Raw genomic sequence first — 18,751 nt, 5'->3', positions numbered from 1 at the left:
AGATCGGGGTATCTTCAAATCAAGAATCAGGCCAGGCGCAGTGGCTCACGCCTGTGATCCCAGCACTTTGGGAGGCTGAGGCAGGTGGATCACAAAGTCAAGAGATTGAGACCACCCTGGCCAACATGGTGAAACCTCATCTCTACTAAAATACAAAAATTAGCTGGGCATGGTAGTGCATGCCTGTAGTCCCAGCTACTTGGGAGGCTGAGGCAGGAGAATTGCTTGAACTTAGAAGGCAGAAGTTGTAGTGAGCTGAGGTCATGCCACTACACTCCAGCCTGAGCAACTGAGTGAGACTCCATCTCAAAAAAGAAATCAAGAATGAAATTCTAGAATCAAATTTATAATTTTCTAAATTTATATAAATCAAAAATTTATAAATTTATAGAAATCAAATTTAGAATGTTAATCAAATTATAAAATTTGATTCTTGATTTGAAGATGCCGAGATCTTTACTAGCCATATGAATCTTTCCTGTGTAGGATTTTTATAAGTAAACCTGGCACTTCCTATGTGGGGTTTTTATGAGTGAGTAAACTTGGACACTGTCTCTTCCTGTTGCTGCCATCGGACCTTTCATCAACTCTTGCGTGAGAGCACTGGGTACACATTAGATATTTCACAAACAATCCAAATGATACTACAGAGCTATGTCTAAATGTGGATGGTACTTTCCTGAGAACTAGGCAGAGGGCTCTTTATCTTTGAAGCCCTTCCTGGCCTCCAGGGAAAACTGTGTATTCCTTTGAGCTGCCACCATGTCCTGTACATACATGAGGCATTCGAATAAGATTAAGATTAAATTTCTTAAAGCTTGGAGAATAGATTAATATGAACATTTATTTAAAACCAGTAACTGGCATAAAGTTAGTGACGTTAGTGTAAAATAATTTCTCAGAAAAATAAACATAACACTATGGGTCAGAGTAAGATATACCTCAGTACTATTGTGATGTACTAGAAATGTCTATTATTTATATATTTTTTTGAGATGGAGTCTTGCTCTTGTCACCCAGGCTGGGGTGCAGTGGCACCATCTTGACTCACTGCAACCTCTGCCTCCAGGGTTCAAGCAATTCTCCTGCCTCATCCGCCAGAGTAGCTGGGATGACAGGTGCACACCACCACACCTGGCTAATTTTTGTATTTTTAGTAGAGATGGGGTTCCACCATGTTGGCTAGGCTGGTCTTGAACTCCTGACCTGATGATCTACCCGTCTTGGCCTCCTAAAGTGCTGGGATTACAGGCTTGAGCCACCACGCCTGGACTTTCTGAATTATTTTAAAAGAAAAAGGGAAATATGGAAAAGTCAAGTATAACCTTGCAGTGGACTTAATTAAAGATAATGATGGTACTGATTTTAAATCTATTTCAAGTAAATATGTGTTCATGAACTCTGGATTGGATAAAGAAAATGTGGCTGGGCTTGATGGCTTATGCCTGGAATCCCAGCATTTTGGGAGGAGGGCAGATCACAAGGGCAAGAGAGTGAGACTCTGTCTCAAAAAAAAAAAAAAAAAGATACATATACACCATAGAATATTATGCAGCCATAAAAAGAGCAAAATCATGTCCCCTTTGCATCAACATGATTGGAGCTGGAGGCCATTATCCTAAGCAAACTAATGCAGGAACAAAACCAAATACCACATTTCTGACTTATAAGTGGGAGCTAAACACTGACTACACAGGGACACAAAGATGGGAACAACAGACACTGGGGAATACAAGATGGGGGAGGGAAGGAGAGGCTCAAGGGCTAGACTGCCTATTGGGTGCTATGCCCACTACTGGGGAGATGGAAGATGAACTCATTCATCCTCCCAAGCCTCAGCATCACGCAATATACCTGTGTAATAAACCTGTATATGTGCCCCCTCAACTTATAATAAAAGTTGAAAAAAATCTATCTCAAGATGACATGTAAATGAAGGATACTGACTTCAAAACAGAAACATCAAACAGTGGCATATTACTGAAATTCCAAAAAGCAAATATTCAAATACTTGTAAGAGCTTACTAAAACCATCCAGAAGTTCCTTTGAGTTGACGCTAGCTGTGAGGTAACTAAAGAATAAAAATCATAAACCAATCCAGAAGTAACAAAACAGAAGGACTCAATATTTAACAGAGGTCCGTGGACCAGCTCTTTCTACACACACAGCGTGGCACAAGTGGTCAGGAGGCCGCGGTTCACACCCTGTGAGTGGACCAGCTCTTTCTACACACACAGCGTGGCACAAGCGGTCAGGAGGCCGCGGTTCACACCCTGTGAGTGGACCAGCTCTTTCTACACACACAGCGTGGCACAAGCGGTCAGGAGGCCGCGGTTCACATCCTGTGAGTGGACCAGCTCTTTCTACACACACAGCGTGGCACAAGCGGTCAGGAGGCCGTGGCTCACACCCTGTGCTCTACCTTTTTCTAGTGTTGTGGTCTCATTTTTCTCATCTGTTAAATGAGGATAATATTAGTACGTACTTTCTGGGGTTCTGGAAGGACTTAGGATAAAACATGATCATACAGAAAGTACAAATACTAGTTTTCAAGCTATTTTAAAGTGTATCATTAAGAAGATTTAACTGTAGACTGAATTTCATTCTGCACAATGCAAAAATATTCAAGTCATCTATGAAATGCTTTTAAACATGGGAGGCTTACTCTTGAAGAAATGGAGGATATCAGAAACAAGATTGATGTGTTTAATATGTAAAATGAAAACACCTTAACAAAACCAACCAAAGTAAGACAAAGGATGGAGAATAATTAAAAAATCCCTTATTATCCAGAATAGGTAAGTGAAACAAAAGCCAATACTTAGATTTCCCTTGATAAGTGATGGAAGAAGAGTCACTTCCCTGAGGCGATGTGGGGAATAAGCACTAGATATAAGCCTGCTGATCAATGAAAAAGTGGACAATATTTGGACCCTGCTTTGGGTTTATCTTGTAAGACATGTTTGAGGTTATAGTTTATTTCAATCACATTCTTTAGCTTAAGCTCTCCAAAACTGTAATACTTTTAATTTTACTGTAATAAACTGCAAACAAAACTTGTAATTGAACAGACTTGCCACCAGGTGTCATTTCTGTTTAACTTAAAACTGAATTTGGGGGAAAGGCAGGGAGCCATTGCTTTAAGATTTACGGTTAGGCCCTCAAAGTGGGAGAAGTTCTGCAGAGACCTACATGAAACTACAGATAAAAAAAATTCACCCAGTAAACATCCTTTTAAAAATTTAAGTCACTTTAAAAATGTCATAAAAAATAAATGGGAGAAAACATCTTTTGATAAACAGAACAAAGATTCAAGTTCAGTTTTATATTACTGAAAAATAATTAGGCCAGGCATGGTGGCTCATGTCTGTAATCCCAGCACTTTGGGAGGCCGAGGTGGGTGGATCATTTGAGGTCAGGAGTTCGAGATGAGCTTGACCCACGTAGTGAAACCCATCTCTACTAAAATACAAAAATTAGCTGGGTGTGGTGGTGGGCACCTGTAATCCTAGCTACTTGGGCGGCAGAGGTTGCAGTGAGCCAAGATCATGCCATTGTACTCCAGCCTGGGCAATAGAGCAAGACTCCCTCTCAAAGTAATAATAGTAATAATAATAATATATAATATGGGGACAGAGAAGACAAATGAAAGGGAAAAAAATGAAGTAGAACCAAAAGAAAAGAAGTAGGAAGAACAGAGAAAAAGAATGTTCCTTTTTTTAAAACAAATCATTATCTTTTTAGGCAGTCTCATCGTTTTAAAAACAACATCCACTACGAATGTATTAAAATTACAAAATAATATTTCTGCCACATGGCTTACATTATCTTACAACCTGTTAAGAAACTATCTGCCTCTCAACGAAACCCATCCAAACTGGACACAAGCCAAGACCTGACAAAGCAGAAAGCACATGGACCGAGCTTCGAGGACAATGGACCAGGGTCACGCCTGGGTCACACTGTGGCCTTCACAGGCTGAGTGATCTCTGCAAGTGACTAAGTCTCCTTGAGCCTCAGTTTTAAATCTGTAAGTGAGGATAATGTCACCTACCTCAGAGTAATTAATATAAGTAAAAACACATGTTGTATGGGAAATGCACGTGCCTCAAAGACAGTAAACTCTTAATATTTTCTAAATCTGATTCTGATCTATGTTAAATATTTAAGTTTGACACTATTTCCGGATATGAATCGTTTCCATTCTGCTATTTCTCACTCTCATCCCAGAACACTTTTTTTCATCCCTCCTCTCTAAATTTTAACCAGATTGAAAGGAAGAACTTCTCAATGACTCTCAATACCCTTCCATCTGTTACAAGTTAACATTTTCTTGTTTTCTTAATGACACTACTAAGTTTTTTGCTAATTACTTCATATATCCCCAGTCCTGTTCACCCAATAGTAAGTGCTGAGAACTAATCTTAGATATTAAAAAAGCAGGCTGGGCACGGTGGCTCCTGTCTGTAATCCCAGCACTTTGGGAGGCCGAGGCAGGTGGATCAGGAGACCAGCCTGACCAACATAATGAAACCCCATCTCTACGAAAAATACAAAAATTAGCTGGGTATCGTGCCATGCGCCTATAATCCCAGCTACTCGGGAGGCTGAGGCAGGAGAATCGCTTGAATCCAGGAGGCGGAGGTTGTGGTGAGCCGAGATTGTGCCATTGCACTCCAGCCTGGGTGACAGAGCGAGACTCCATCTCAAAAATAAATAAATAAATAAAAATTAAAAAATAATTCTCTCAGTATCTAGAATTATTATCCATCCATTTTACTCTTTCTACAGGTGTCTATGGAGCACCTGATATGAACATTCAAGGCACTATATGCTGGAGATATGGAATAAAAATATAGGACACAAAGTACAGCTGTCAACTTAATAAAGGGAGAAGAGGAGAGGCATTCAGGTGGCTCCATGGTGAGAGTGTCAGTTGGAGATAAACTCTTATCATTTGGACATCAATAACATTTTATTGAGCACTAGTTATATACAAAGTCCTCACGAGCTTTATCACGTCAAGATTTTGATAATTTAATAGCCCCAAAAGTGACTTCTCTGAAAAGCTGACATTTTCTTCCAGGTTAGAACATACTGGGGCCTAACAGTTAATTGCTTATTTGCTTTTGTTTTTAGAGTTTAATCTTGAAATAAAAGCTGATTTCATCATTAAATTCTAAAGTTTCTGCTCATTCATAAGGCATGTTATGTTGTTTTTTAATTGAGGACGTTTTGCTGTATTGCTCAGATTGGTCTTGAACTCCTAGGCTCAAGTGACCTCCTACCTCAGCCTCCTAAGTAGCTGGGATTACAAGCATGTGCCACCACTCCTGGCTAAGAATGACATGTTTAGAAGTAGAATTTGTCTGCTTTAAGGCCTGTTTGGCCTTTTGTTTATTGAGATTAGTGGATCTGAAGATTATATTTGGAACCAACATTTAAAACATATCCTAATTTATCATTTAATTGGATTTTATGACAATATATACAAAGGAGTTAAACACATAGATGTAAACTAACTGATAAGTTGTGTGTGTGTGTGTGTGAGAGAGAGAGACAGAGAGGAGATAGAGAGAGAGAGAAGAGAGGAAGGGAGGGGAAAGGACCAAGAAAACCAGGAATAAATATGCCATCCTCTGTAAACAGTGTCTCAAGATGCTCTTATTAAGACTTTAACTATGTATTTTACTTTAACTATGTAAAATAAAATGATACAGATGAGCAAACTCAGGTTCAGAGAAGTTACATAGGGGTACACAGCTAGAAGGTGGCAGAACGGGTTCAATTCTTGTCCTGTCTGATTTCCAAACCCATGTCCTCGTCACTGTATGAAACTGTATAGAAAGTAGATCCAGCAGTTTTTGATGAGCTATAGTAACAGCATTTGGCCATCAGTTGCTCTTTGTCAAACACTCTGCAGCTTTGGCTCTGTGGCTCTGCGCGCTCCGCCTTCCCTTTTTCTTTATCTTCTCTAGTCCACTAATTACATGCCTTGCTCAGTTCTGCCCTTGGCTCACTACTCTGTAAATATTCTTTTTTGGAGATCCTATCTACCACCAAGATTTCCATCGTCACTTCTCAGTCATGTGGCAATCTGGGCTTCTACCACCAGTAGTAACTGCCTGCTAAACATTTACACCTGCTCTACCAGCTGTTCCCTTCACCTCAACATGACTCAACCTTACTACATCATCAGTCTTTGCCATATCCTTTCTCCCCTTGGTCTCCCTAATGGTTTTATAGTACAGATGGGGCAAGGTTTCTGAGTCATCCTTTACTCTTCCTTTTCCTTCATCCCTCATTCAAGGATACTCGTTGGTCATCTAGTCTGGTCCTTTCTTCACTGACAGTTGAATTGATAGGCATCTTTTATCTTCCATTCAAAGTGTTACCATTCAAGCTATACTCCCACCATGACCACTTCATGCATAAATTACAGCTACCTCGATTCCCTTCATCCTGCACACCACTAACAGATTTTTATCAGCAGATTGCTCTGAGGGGAAATTCCTGGCTGAAAAGCCTCCCGTGGCTTCCCACTGTCTAGGACCTTTATGCCTGTGACCCATCTGCTTTTATATTCTCATTTCCTCTGTTCCTCTATATATTTTCTAAATAAAATCTATGTAAATTCAACCATTTGAAGTTCCCTGTACATAACTTATACTTTCTTCGTTTTGCCCCATTGCTCATTTATTCAGCCTGGATGTTTTCTCTCCTCAATTTCTCCCTACTGAAATCCTATGTACCTATCAACGCCACCTATTCTGTGAAATCTTTTCTCTTCACCCCTTTGGACTTGTGCATGTGTCTGGCCATTCTGAGGAGGGATAATATCTTATTTTGGATCACTCTTCCAACTCATTCAGTAGCAGACATAAGGCTTTGGGAAATGCAAACACTCAGTATGTGTTTTATGAAATAAGTAATGGGAGTGAAATGAAAAATTCAAAACTGCAATCACCGAGAAGCACCTTTTCTAATAATTACTAGAATATACCGTCTAATAATTACCAGGATCATTTGCCTTTCTAATTGAATGAGTTGAGAATATCTATGATGGAATACTACTGATGTGAATTCTAGTCCTTGAAACAATAATAAATGTTGAGAGCCAAGATTTTCAGCCTCTAGTTAAGCTCCGGGTAGCTAAGATGGAGAAAAAAAATCCTTGGCCTACTGTTTCCTGAAAACAGTTAAAGATTCTAGTTGATACTTGCTTTCTCAAGATTCTTACTAAGATGAAAAGTATATTTTATTTATTAATTTGTTTACCCTCAGATGTTGACTATGTGAATAAGAAATGAATTTTCTTATTGACCAAGGTCAAGAAGCCAAAAGTAGCATAACTGCAATATGGTCTAGCACACTAAAGAGAAGAAATGAAGTCATCAGGATGTTAGAAAAGCAAACTGACAAGCATTTGCCTTTTTTAAGTTTTAGTGAAGACAAATCCTGCTTTTTAGATTTAAGAGGTTTCTGCATTCCCTTCATATCAATTATTAATATCTTTTGAAGTTTCCAGTCTAGAGCTGGAACCTAAGGTTACAGAGAGAAGCCAACTCACATGAATTCTGCCATCTTTGATGGCAGGACCATCTTCAGCAAGACGAAGGATGAAGAGCCCCATGTTGTACTCCTTCCCTCCTCGGAGGCTGAATCCAAAGCCCCGGGAGCCTCTCTCCAGCTCTACTGGGTAACAACCAAGGCTCTAGAGAAAAAGAAGTATAAGAAAAGCAAGTTTTCATGGATTGTCTATTTACATTTTGAAGAAAGATTACTTCTATAGCTGGGAGAAATGATTTATACTCTCAATGTGCATTTCTATATTGTAAAGAAGGAATGTAAATTTTGGTGGAAGGGCTACTGAATTTTTATAAATGCAGTGTAAATTAATCTGAAGGTTACATGTCTTCTCTAGTTGGTCAATGTGCAATGGAACAATCAGAGAACAGAATTTTGGAAAGTGCATCCTTTAAGTAGAGTTTGACTAATTTTTCTGAAAAACAAATAACAAACAAAAACCCCTAATTTGATTATTTAAAATATTATTTACTTCTAAGTACTTAACACCAAGAGTTCAAAGTTCTCCTGCCCTAGGGGAAACTTTAACTCCTGACATTCTCTCATGGCTGCCAGCAGAATGCTGGTCTTCGAGAATTATTAGTTTTGGAAACAAATTTATCTGAATTGATTTGCAATAAAAATTCAACAATGCCAGTGATACGGCAACTCAAAGTATCACTCCACATCTGGGGGATGTTTGTTTACCTGATTGTGCCGAGTGCCTACAACTGAGATTACTGCGGTGTCAGGCTGTGCAAGGTGCTTGTGGTCTGACCAGGAATGTCTGTAGGAAGTGGAGACATCTTTTCCAATTTCACCTTCTAGGGCACTTCTACAAGACAGAGAAATCAAGTCACTCTCTGAACTGAGAAAATGAAAAACAGTCTAAAGGCAGATTAATTTCTTTTCTTTTAAAAGCTCAACTTTGCCATTTTCCCTCTGACAAACCACTATGAAGACAGACTATATCTAAAATCAGAGAGGTACTAGGAGAAACCCCGTCACTAACGCCAACATAGCGTGTAGTCTGTCAACATCCCCAGTTTTTTTAAGGACATCTCAGAGCAGTTTATATCAAAGAAAACTGTAATCAAATAACTACACCAGAGGGCAGATAAGCTGACCTTGTCACAGTGAAAAATGGCTCTCCTGCAGCACCAATGCTGGACTTTTGGAAATCTAGTTTTTGTTTCATGGCTAATATTTTCAATGAAGGAGGACACAAATACACACAAAATCCTGCTCTGCTCAGGTGGTCTGATAACATAGCAATCCATATGGGTCTGCAATTCCCTGTGAAAACTACTGAACAGCAAGAGAAGCAGAGCCAGATGCCATCGTTTCTTTCTAGTCCTCGCATGTCAGGCATGATTGGATAATTATGCTGTGCCTGGGACGGAGGCTGGGAGAGGGATGACGGCACTGAATGGGTGGAGGCAATGCGGAAGTATCTGAGGAACAGGCGAGAGTATTAATTTTGACCTCAACAGCTGGCATCTGCATTACTGTATGGGGGGGCGTGGATGATGGGGAATGGGATTATAAAGAGTTGAGCAATAAGGAGAGAATAAGAAAAAACACCTGAGAATAGCCCCACCTGTCCCCAGGTATGTGGTTGGCCTGTGACTGTCCCATGGGCCTGTGCTGCAGAGCTGGGCTTTGCCTGGCTGAGTTTGTTCCTGATGGTGGACCGTGATGCTCTGTCAAGTGAGAAAACAACAGAAATAAGAATTTGTCCGGAAACTGTGAAGGCCGAGTGGATCTGTGAAAGTGAGATGGTAACAGATGGCTGTTGCTGTCCTTACTTCAGTGGCTTTAGCATGAACAGCACTATTGTCAGCTGTCTGGAACTGGCACATTAGCATCTTTTCCCCTGTGGCTTTTGATTACTCTTTATGTCTCAAGAGAACAGGAATCAGATTACGTCCCCATTTCACCTTTGTTTTAGCCATCCATACAACATAAAATGCAGAAACGAACATAATATTTATAGAGAAGACAGAGCTCCAGGAATATTCTATGGGTTTCTGCAGCACACACCTAATAACTGGTAACCCATTCTAGACAGCGAAGCCAGGTGTCAGGAATGCTGGAACATGGAGGCCAGTCTGCAAGCCACACTCACACCTCTGAACCTGCATCTTTAATACAGGAGCAGTTATTTTGCCTGACACCAAGAGCCAAAGACAAACTTATAGAATCATCCTGAGGGCTAACAAATGTTTATAAATATCATACTGCTTCTATTTTCTCAGAACACAAACATAGGTGAAAAACATTACATTTGTTTCTGTATCATTCCCAACAGGTCAGGACCCCCAGCTGTTCCCTGAAGGCAGCTTTCATAGCTAAGCATGGTGACTGTCTGCACCTAGAACTAGATGGCAAGAAGGCGACAATTAGAAATGAGATGCCTAAGGCTGGCAGACTCATATTTTTAAAGTTGAAACTTCTGAACATTTTATTATGTTTAAATATAAAAGTACAGGGTATTTGAAGTATCAGAGAGACGGAGCACAGCTTAATGATTAAGATCATGAACTCTGAGCATGATGGACAGTTTAAGCCTGATTGCATCATTTACTAGCTACGTGTTCTTCAGCAAATCTGTTATGTTCTCCGTGCTTTGAATCATCTTGTCTAAAAAGGGGAAATACAGTTACCTCACTGGGTTATAGTATCAAAGGAGCTTATAAATGTACATGCTTAGAATAGTGCCTGGCATATAATAGTCACAATAAAACAGTTTTTATTTTAACTATCATCATGATCATCATCAAAATAACAGCTCTTATTTGGGGTTGCATTTTTCCTTAAGCATATATTCTGAAATCTTTACCTTGCTTTATAAAAATGTTAAGTGTAGAGGATATTTTAAGTTAGAAAAACATGTGGAAGCTGATAAAACCTGAATCTTAGAATGCAATAGCAAAAATCTCATGTTAAAGACAAGAGATATGAGTACTAGGAAGCAGTTTCCATTGAGAAAGCTAAAACTCCGGGCTTTACTATAATACATGCATCACTATTTTATGGCTTGGATTAAGTTGTTACTTTCCAAAGTTTTGTGAGACTAAAAACACAGATAAATCGCTTATTTTTATGGAAAAACTTCTTGTGTCTAGAAGGTAAAGAATACTCTAAAAACACAGACAAGAGAGTAGAAAGTGGCAGGAGGACAGAAGTGGTCTACGGCCAAGCCAAGTGGCCCCTGAGGAGTTCTGTGCTCTCTGGCTGCTGGCTTAGGTGTGAACATGGATTTAATAACGTGTACCAGACCTGGAGATGCAGAACCAAGCTCGGGAGCAGACCCTGTCCAGAGGGTTGAGTTTCCTCTTTAAAGTCAAGTATTCCAGGAAGGGAGGGTGGGGGTGGAGTGGGCTTTGAGTGGGCTATGAACCTTTTTTTTTTTTGAGACCTGGAAATTGGTTGCCCTTTTATATTGCTATCATGAAGTTTATTTTTCCTGAGTAACTTTAACAAGTTGCTTACACTGACCTCCTAACTGCTCTTTTTGCCACCAAAGACTACAGTTTTAACACACAGGTTGAAACATGCCACTGCCTTGGATAAAAACCTATGGTGGTCCTTATTTGCAAAGGTATATGCCATAACTGAGAAAAATAAAATGAAAAGAAAAAAAAGAAGAAAAAACAAACAAACAAAACCTATGGTAGGCTGGGTGCAGTGGCTCATGCCTGTAATCCCAGTGCTTTGGGAGGCCGAGGCGGGCAGATCACCTGAGGTGGGAGTTCAAGACCAGCCTAGCCAACATGGTGAAACCCTGTCTCTACTAAAAATACAAAAATTAGCTGGGTATGGTGGCATACACCTGTAGTCCCAGCTTCTTGGAAGGCTGAGGCAGAAGAATTGTTTGAATTCAGGAGGCAGAGGTTGTAGTGAGCCGAGATTGTACCACTGCACTCCAGCCTGGGCGACAGAGCAAGACTCTGTCTCAAAACAAAACAAAAAAACCTATGGTGTGTTTTCTTGCTCATAAGCTACTATCCAACCTTGTTACCCAGGCACTCCTGCCTTTCCATTTCACCTCATGTTCAAAATGTCACCTCCTCTGTGAAATCCTACCTGGCGTCTTAAGCACACTGTGATCACAATGTTCTCACAGTATTTCCCACATTGTGTCACAAGCTGGCAGAACACCTGACTCTCCTGCTAGATTCTGAATGCCTTGATTGCAAGAAACACCTCAGTTATCTCAATATTCCTGTACTCACTAGACATTTCCAGAAGTTCTTCCACATGTGCTTCCAGGGGATGTCAATTTCAAGTTACCTGTCTCCAAACCTTAGTGCCTAGTGTTGGATCCTCTTCTGTCGCTGTAAATTCATGGTTACTATGAAGGGGATAGAAACTGATAGGGAAAATTCTATCTACCAACAAGATGACAGGGAGATACTTGCACCTTTGTATGTGGTCAATAATTTATTGGCTTTACTACCTTAGCTATAATAATGTGCGCATAACATCAGAGCAGGACAATAGAAATACTCTGACCAATTCCAAGTCATCCTCTACCTTCCATTCTAGATAAGAGTTTTCGGTTCCAGGCAGAATGTACCACAAATTGGTGCTTGCTTTTAAAGTTACATGTTTTTTTGTTGTCTTCATCAAGTTTAAGTAAAACTTCCTATCACTGGTATCCTTTTCATTTTTAGTCCTTCAACCAGTGCTACACACTACATGGTGTCTCCATTTTTCTTTGTGTTATAAGCTATTTTACTTCACAAAGTCAAATATTTATTCCATAATGTCTAACAGGCCTATCTTCTCTCTGAATTTTATTTGAAAATTCTCTCTTTTTTTTTTTTTTTGATGGAGCTTCATTCTTATAGCCCAGGCTGGAGTGCAAAGGCACGATCTTGGCTCACCGCAACCTTCACCTCCCAGGTTCAAGTGATTCTCTTGCCTCAGCCTCCTGAGTAGCTGGGATTACAGGCATGTGCCACTGTGCCTGGCTAATTTTGTATTTTTAGTAGAGATGGGGTTTCTGCATGTTAGTCAGGTTGGTCTCAAACTCCTGACCTCAGGTGATCCACCTGCCTTGGCCTCCCAAAGTGCTGGGATTACAGGTGTGAGCCACAGTGCCTAGCCTTGAAAATTCTTTTTTTTTTTTTTTTTTTTTGGGGGGGGGGGAGGAAGGCAGGAAGGAAGGGAAGAAGGACGGTAGGGAGGAAGGAAGGGATGAAGGAAGGAAGGAAGGGAGGAAGCGGGCAGGGAGGGAGGGAGGGAAGGGAAGAAAGGAAATCAAGCAATGAAAGAGACATTGCCGACCTGGATCTAGAGGTTTACAAGTTGATTTCTTTTTTTTTGAGAGAAGGAAAGAAAAAAAAAAATAAGTAAAGGAGAGGAAGAAAGAGGAAGAGAAAGAGGGAGAGTAAATGGAAATATTGCTTTATTTTGAAAAAAATTGGGTATTAATAATGGCCAATCAATGTTTCATTTAAACTAATGGGTAGGTGTGATGTGGTATTGACAACAATGTATATTTTGTGTATTTGAAGTGGAGAGCTCTATAAATATTTATTAAGTTTACTTGTTCCGGATCTGAGTTCGAGTCCTTGATATCCTTATTAATTTTCTGTCTCATTGAATCTAAGTCTCCTATCTGGGTGTTAGGATCGTTAGCTCTTGTTGTTGCATTGATCCTTTTACCACTATATCTTTGTTGCTTTAAAATCTATTTTATCCGATACAAGAATTGCAACTCCTGCTTTTTATTTATTTATTATTTATTTTTGCTCTCCATTTGGTTGGTAAATCTTTCTCCATCCCTTTGTTTTGAGTCTTTGTGTATCCTTGCATGTGAAACAGGTCTGGATGTAACATGCCGTTGGGTTTTGGCTGTGTCTTTTGATTGGGAATTTAGTCAATTTAAATTTAGGGTTACTGCCATTTGATGTTGACTGGCTGTTTTATCCATTCGTTGGTGTAAATTCTTTATGTTGGTGCTCTTTACTTTTTGGTGTATTTTTAGAAAGGCTAATACTGGTTGTTTCTTTCTGTGTTTAATGCTTCTTTCAGAAGCTCTTGTAAAGCAGGCCTGGTGGTAATAAAATCTCTGAGTTCTTGCTTGTTCATAAAAGATTTTATTTTTCCTTCAGTTGTGAAGCTTAGTTTGGCTGGATATGAAATTCTGGGCTGAAGGTTCTGTTCTTTGAGGATGTTGAATATTGGCCCCCACTCTCTTCTGGCCTGTAGAGTTTCTGCCGAGAGATCTGCTGTAAGTCTGATAGGCTTGCCTTTGTGGGTTATCCGACCTTTCTCTCTGGCTGCCCTTAGTATCCTCTCCTTCGTTTCAACCCTGGTGAATCTAACGATTATGTGCCTTGGGGTTGCTCTTCTTGAGGAATATCTTTGTGGTGTTCTCTGTATTACCTGGGGTTGAATGTTGACCTGCTTTGCTAGTTTAGGAAAATTTTCCTGAATAATATCCTGAAGGGTATTTTCCAGCTTGGATTCATTCTCTCCGTTGCATTCAGGTACACCTATCAAATGTAAATTTGGTCTTTTCACATAGTCCCACATTTCTTGGAGACTTTGCTCGTTCCTTTTTATCCTTTTTTCTCTAATCTTTTCTTCACGTTTTATTTCATTAAGTTGGACTTTGACCTCTGTTATCCCTTCTTCTGCTTGAACAATTCAAGTGTTTAAACCTGTGCATACTTCTCGGAGTTCCTGTATTGTATTCTTCAGTTCCATTAATTCACTCATACTCCTCTCTAAGTTGTCTATTCTCAATAGGATTTCATCAAACCTTTTTTCAAAGTTCCTAGTTTCTTTACGTTGGGCTACAACGTGTTCTTTTAACTCACCGAAGTTTGTTATTATCCATTCCTTGAAGAGTGATTCTGTCATCAGGAGGCGCTCGTTCTCCATCAAGCCTTGTTCCATTGTTGATGTGGAACTGTGATCATCTTTAGAGGGAGAGGCGTTCTGATTTTGAGTATTCTCAGCTTTTTTACGCTGGTTTCTTCCCGTCATTGTAAATTTATCCTCCTGTCGTCTTTGAATTTACCAACTTTCAGATTAGGTCTCTTGAGTGGACGTCCAGGTTGTTAGTTCCCAGGACCAGAGCAGCGGCGTTAAGACTGATGGTGCTTTTCTGCCCAGGATTCTCCTGTCGGGCTTCCTTCTTGTGTCCGTAGTAGGTGACTCTGCCTTCCCGGGGCTCCAAACCTCGGTCAGAAGGGGAACCGGTCCCGTTTACTCTGCGCCGAGCGCTGCCGCACCGAGGTGCCGGCGGAACCGCTGTGCCGACCACGAGAGTCGCGCTGGTGACTCGTGTGTTTCCACCACTGGGGGATCTTCTGCTCCGTGAGCGACCAGACTTTGTCTGAAAGTGTGGTGTCCTCTAGTTCTCCGCGCCTTCCCTGAGAGCTGCAGTCCTGGGATGTTAGCGATCGGCCATCTTGGATGTTCTGAAAATTCTTAAAATAGTAATGCAATGGGTGAAGTATAGCTCTCCCTTGATGAGAATTAAATTTTTTCCAGGCTTTCTGTGTATAAGTATAGGTGTATCTTATTTTAGTACACTTTGCTTTATTGCTTTTTTTTGAGACAGAGTCTTGCTCTGTCGCCAGGAACCAGGCTGGAGTGCAGCGGCGCAATCTCGGCTCACTGTAATCTCTGCCTCCCAGGTTCAAGCAATTCTCCTGCCACAGCCTCCTGAGAAGCTGGGACTACAGGTGTGTGCCACCACACCCAGCTAATTTTTGTATTTTAGTAGAGACAGGGTTTCACCATGTTGGTCAGATGGTTTCGATCTCTTGACCTCATGATCCACCCACCTCAGCCTCCCAAAGTGCTGGGATTACAGGCGTGAGCCACCGCGCCTGACTTTTTAATTGCATTTTTTATAAATTGAAGGTTTACGGCAACTCTGCATTGGGTGAGTCTATTAGTGCCATTTTTCCAACAGCATGTGTTCACTTTCATGACTATGTCACAATTTGGTAATTCTTCCAATATTTCTAACTTCTTCATTATCATCATATCTGTTATGGTGATCTGTGGTCAGTGATCTTTGATCTTTATATTCTTGTACCCACTGGAAATTCCCAGTTCTTCCACCTTTACTTACTGGGTATGTCAATTTCGAGTTACTTGTCTCTAATTGTTTTTGTGCGCCATGAACCACACTCATATAAAACGGCAAACATAATTGATAAATATGTGTGTTCTGACTGCTCCATCAACTAGCCTTTCCCCATCTTTCTCCCTCTCCTCAGGCCTCTCCATTCCCTGAGACACACAATATTGAAATTATGACAATTAATAACCTCACAATGTCCTCTATGCATTCAAGTGAAAGAGTTGCATGTCTCTCACTTTACATCAAAAGCTTAAGCTTAGTGAGGAAGGTATGTTGAGACCTGAGACAGGCTGAAAGCTGGGCCTCTTATACCAGTTAGCCAAGTTGTGAAAGCAAAAGAGAAGTTCTTGAAGGAAATTGTAAACATTACTCAAGTGAACAAATGAATGATAAGAAAATGGGCTGGGCATGGTGGCTCACACCTGTAATCCCAGCACTTTGAGAAGATGAGGCGGGAGGATCACCTGAGGTCAGAAGTTCAACACCAGCCTGACCAACATGGTGAAACCCTGCCTCTACTAAAAATATAAAAAAATTAGCCAGGCATGGGGGCGCATGCCTGTAATCCCAGCTACTGAGGAGGCTGAGGCAGGAGAAGAGCTTGAACCCCTTAGGCAGAGTTTGCAGTGAGCCAAGATCACGCCACTGGACTCCAGTTGGGGTGACAGAGTAAGACTCTTGTCTCAAAACAAACAAACAAAAAAAGAAAATGAAACAGCCTTATTGCTGGATACGGAGAAAGTTTTAGTAGTCTAGATAGAAGATCAAACCAGCCACAATATTCTCATTAGCCAAAGCCTAATCCAGAGTAAGTCCCTAAATCTCTTCTATTCTGAGAGCTGAGAGAGCAACAGAAGAAAAGTTTAGAGTGAGAAGAAGCTGGTTCATGAGGTTTAAGGAAAGAAGTCATCTCCATAACATAAACTATAAGGTGAAGCAGCAAATGTTGATACAGAAGCTGCAGCAGCTTTTCCTGAAGATTCAGCTAATATCATTGGTGAAGGTGGCTACATTAAACAATAGATTTTCAAGGTAGACAAAACAGCCTTCTATGAGAAGAAGATGCCATCTAGGACTTTCATAGCTAGAGAGGAGAAGTTAATGCCTGGCTTGAAAGCTTCAAAGGACAGGCTGACTCTCTGTTAGGGGCTAATGCAGCTGGTAAATTCATATGCTTATTTACCACTCCAAAAATATTAGGGCTCATAAGAATTATGCTAAATCTACTCTGCCTATGCTCTAAAAATGGAACAATAAAGCCTGGATAACAGCACATCTGTTTACAGCATGATTTATTGAATAATTTAATCCCACTGTTGAGACCTACCACTCAGAAAAAAAGATTCCTCCCAAAATATTACTGCTTACTGACAATAGTCACTCAAGAGCTCTGATGGAGAAATACGAGGAGATAAATGTTGTTTTAATGTCTTCCAATACAATATCCATTCTGTAGCCCATGGATCAAGGAGTAATTTTGATTTTCAAGTCTTAGTATTTAAGAAATACATTTGGTAAGCTATAGCTGCCACAGACAGTGATTTTTCTATGGATACGGGCAAAGCAAATTGAAAACCTGGAAAGGATTCACCATTCCAGATGACATTAAGAATATTCGTTCAGTATGATATTTTAAGAATTTGCTACACCCACCTCAATCTTCAGCAACCACCACCCAGATCAGTCAGCAACTATCAACATCGAGGCAAGATCCTCTATCAGCATAAAGATTAGGACTTACTAAAGGCCCAGATGATCATTAGCATTTCTTAGCAATAAAGTGTATTTTCATTAAGATATGTATATTGTTTTTTGAGACATATTGCTGTTGCACACTTAAGAGATGATACTATAGTGTAAACATAACTTCTATATGCACTAGAAAACCAAAACACTCGTGACTCACTTTATTGCAACATCCACTACCTAATAGCAGTGGCCTATAACTGAACCTGCAGTATCTCTGAGATATGCCTATAATAATACACTTAAGAGAAAGCGTATTTTCAAAAGATAAAAACAGAATCCACAGTTAAACTCCAGCAATAAACTTTATAATCCATGGAGAATCATCTTACCAAGAGTAAATAAGAACCCTATGAGAGAACATTTAAAAACTCTATTAAAGGACATAAAAGATGACCTAAATAACTAGAAAGACATTCCATGATCTTAGGTGGGATGACTTAATATGTAAAGATTTAAATTCTCCTCCCCTACAAAAAATACACACACACACACACACACACACACACACATATATATATATATATATATACACACACACACACAATATATCCCCAAAAACTGTACTTCAATTTTTTTTGGAGGAGCTCAATAATTTGCTCTAAAATTTTTTATAGAAAAGTTCCATGAATATGTAGTCAATTTTGAGAGACAGATAGGTTTGTCCTAATAAGCAGATATATTAGGATGTATCACAAACTTACAGATAAAAAAATAAAGAAAAATACACACACACATATATATTATCAGCCCAAGAACAAATAAACTAATACAACAGAATAGAGAACTTGGAGACTCATCATAAAGGGGAAGTTGATATATACAGGAGAGATGGCGTCACAAGTAAATAGAGTAAAGTACTGTCTAAGAGCTAGTGTTGGGAAAACTGGCTCATGATCAGAATAAAAACTGAAACTACATCCCTCCTAAAACTACATACAAAGGTAGGCTCCAGATGAATTAAAGACCTAAGTACAAAAATCAAAATTATAAATCTGGTATTAGATCACATAAAAAAATCTATGGTGTGGGGGAAAAATGACTTAAAATGTTAAGAGTTTAAGCTATAGGTAAAATGTGACAAATTTGATTATATCTAATTAAGAATTTCTGTATAATAAAGGATACCATGACAGGAGAAGACATCTTCACTCTCTAAAATAAAACTGTACTACTGAAGTCCATGTAATTCAAGAGCAACCACTAAATATCAACAAGACAGAAATTCCACAAGCATATGAAGAAATGCTCAAATTCATGGGCAATCAGAGAAATGCAAATTAAATAACGAGACAACACTTTCATGCTTTAGGCTAGCAAAT

At 39.8% G+C, this 18,751-nt stretch overlaps 1 protein-coding gene across 3 annotated transcripts in view; it reads right to left on the bottom strand.

Annotated features, from left to right (window-relative positions):
- The window catches only part of MAGI3 (membrane associated guanylate kinase, WW and PDZ domain containing 3), a 310,874-nt gene that overhangs the window by 29,562 nt on the left and 262,561 nt on the right, over window positions 1–18,751 (bottom strand). For all 3 annotated transcript variants that reach the window (XM_017975031.4, XM_009001917.4, XM_002751252.6), the window contains exons 17-19: window positions 9,168–9,270; window positions 8,276–8,402; window positions 7,572–7,715 (exon numbers count right to left, since the gene is read on the bottom strand). In XM_017975031.4, the coding sequence (XP_017830520.1) occupies window positions 7,572–7,715; window positions 8,276–8,402; window positions 9,168–9,270 (374 nt within the window). The remainder of the gene's footprint in view (window positions 1–7,571; window positions 7,716–8,275; window positions 8,403–9,167; window positions 9,271–18,751) is intronic.

Source organism: Callithrix jacchus, chromosome 7, assembly GCF_049354715.1.
Source record: "Callithrix jacchus isolate 240 chromosome 7, calJac240_pri, whole genome shotgun sequence".
Lineage (NCBI taxonomy): Eukaryota > Metazoa > Chordata > Mammalia > Primates > Cebidae > Callithrix > Callithrix jacchus.
This window is presented reverse-complemented; position numbering and strand designations above follow the sequence as displayed.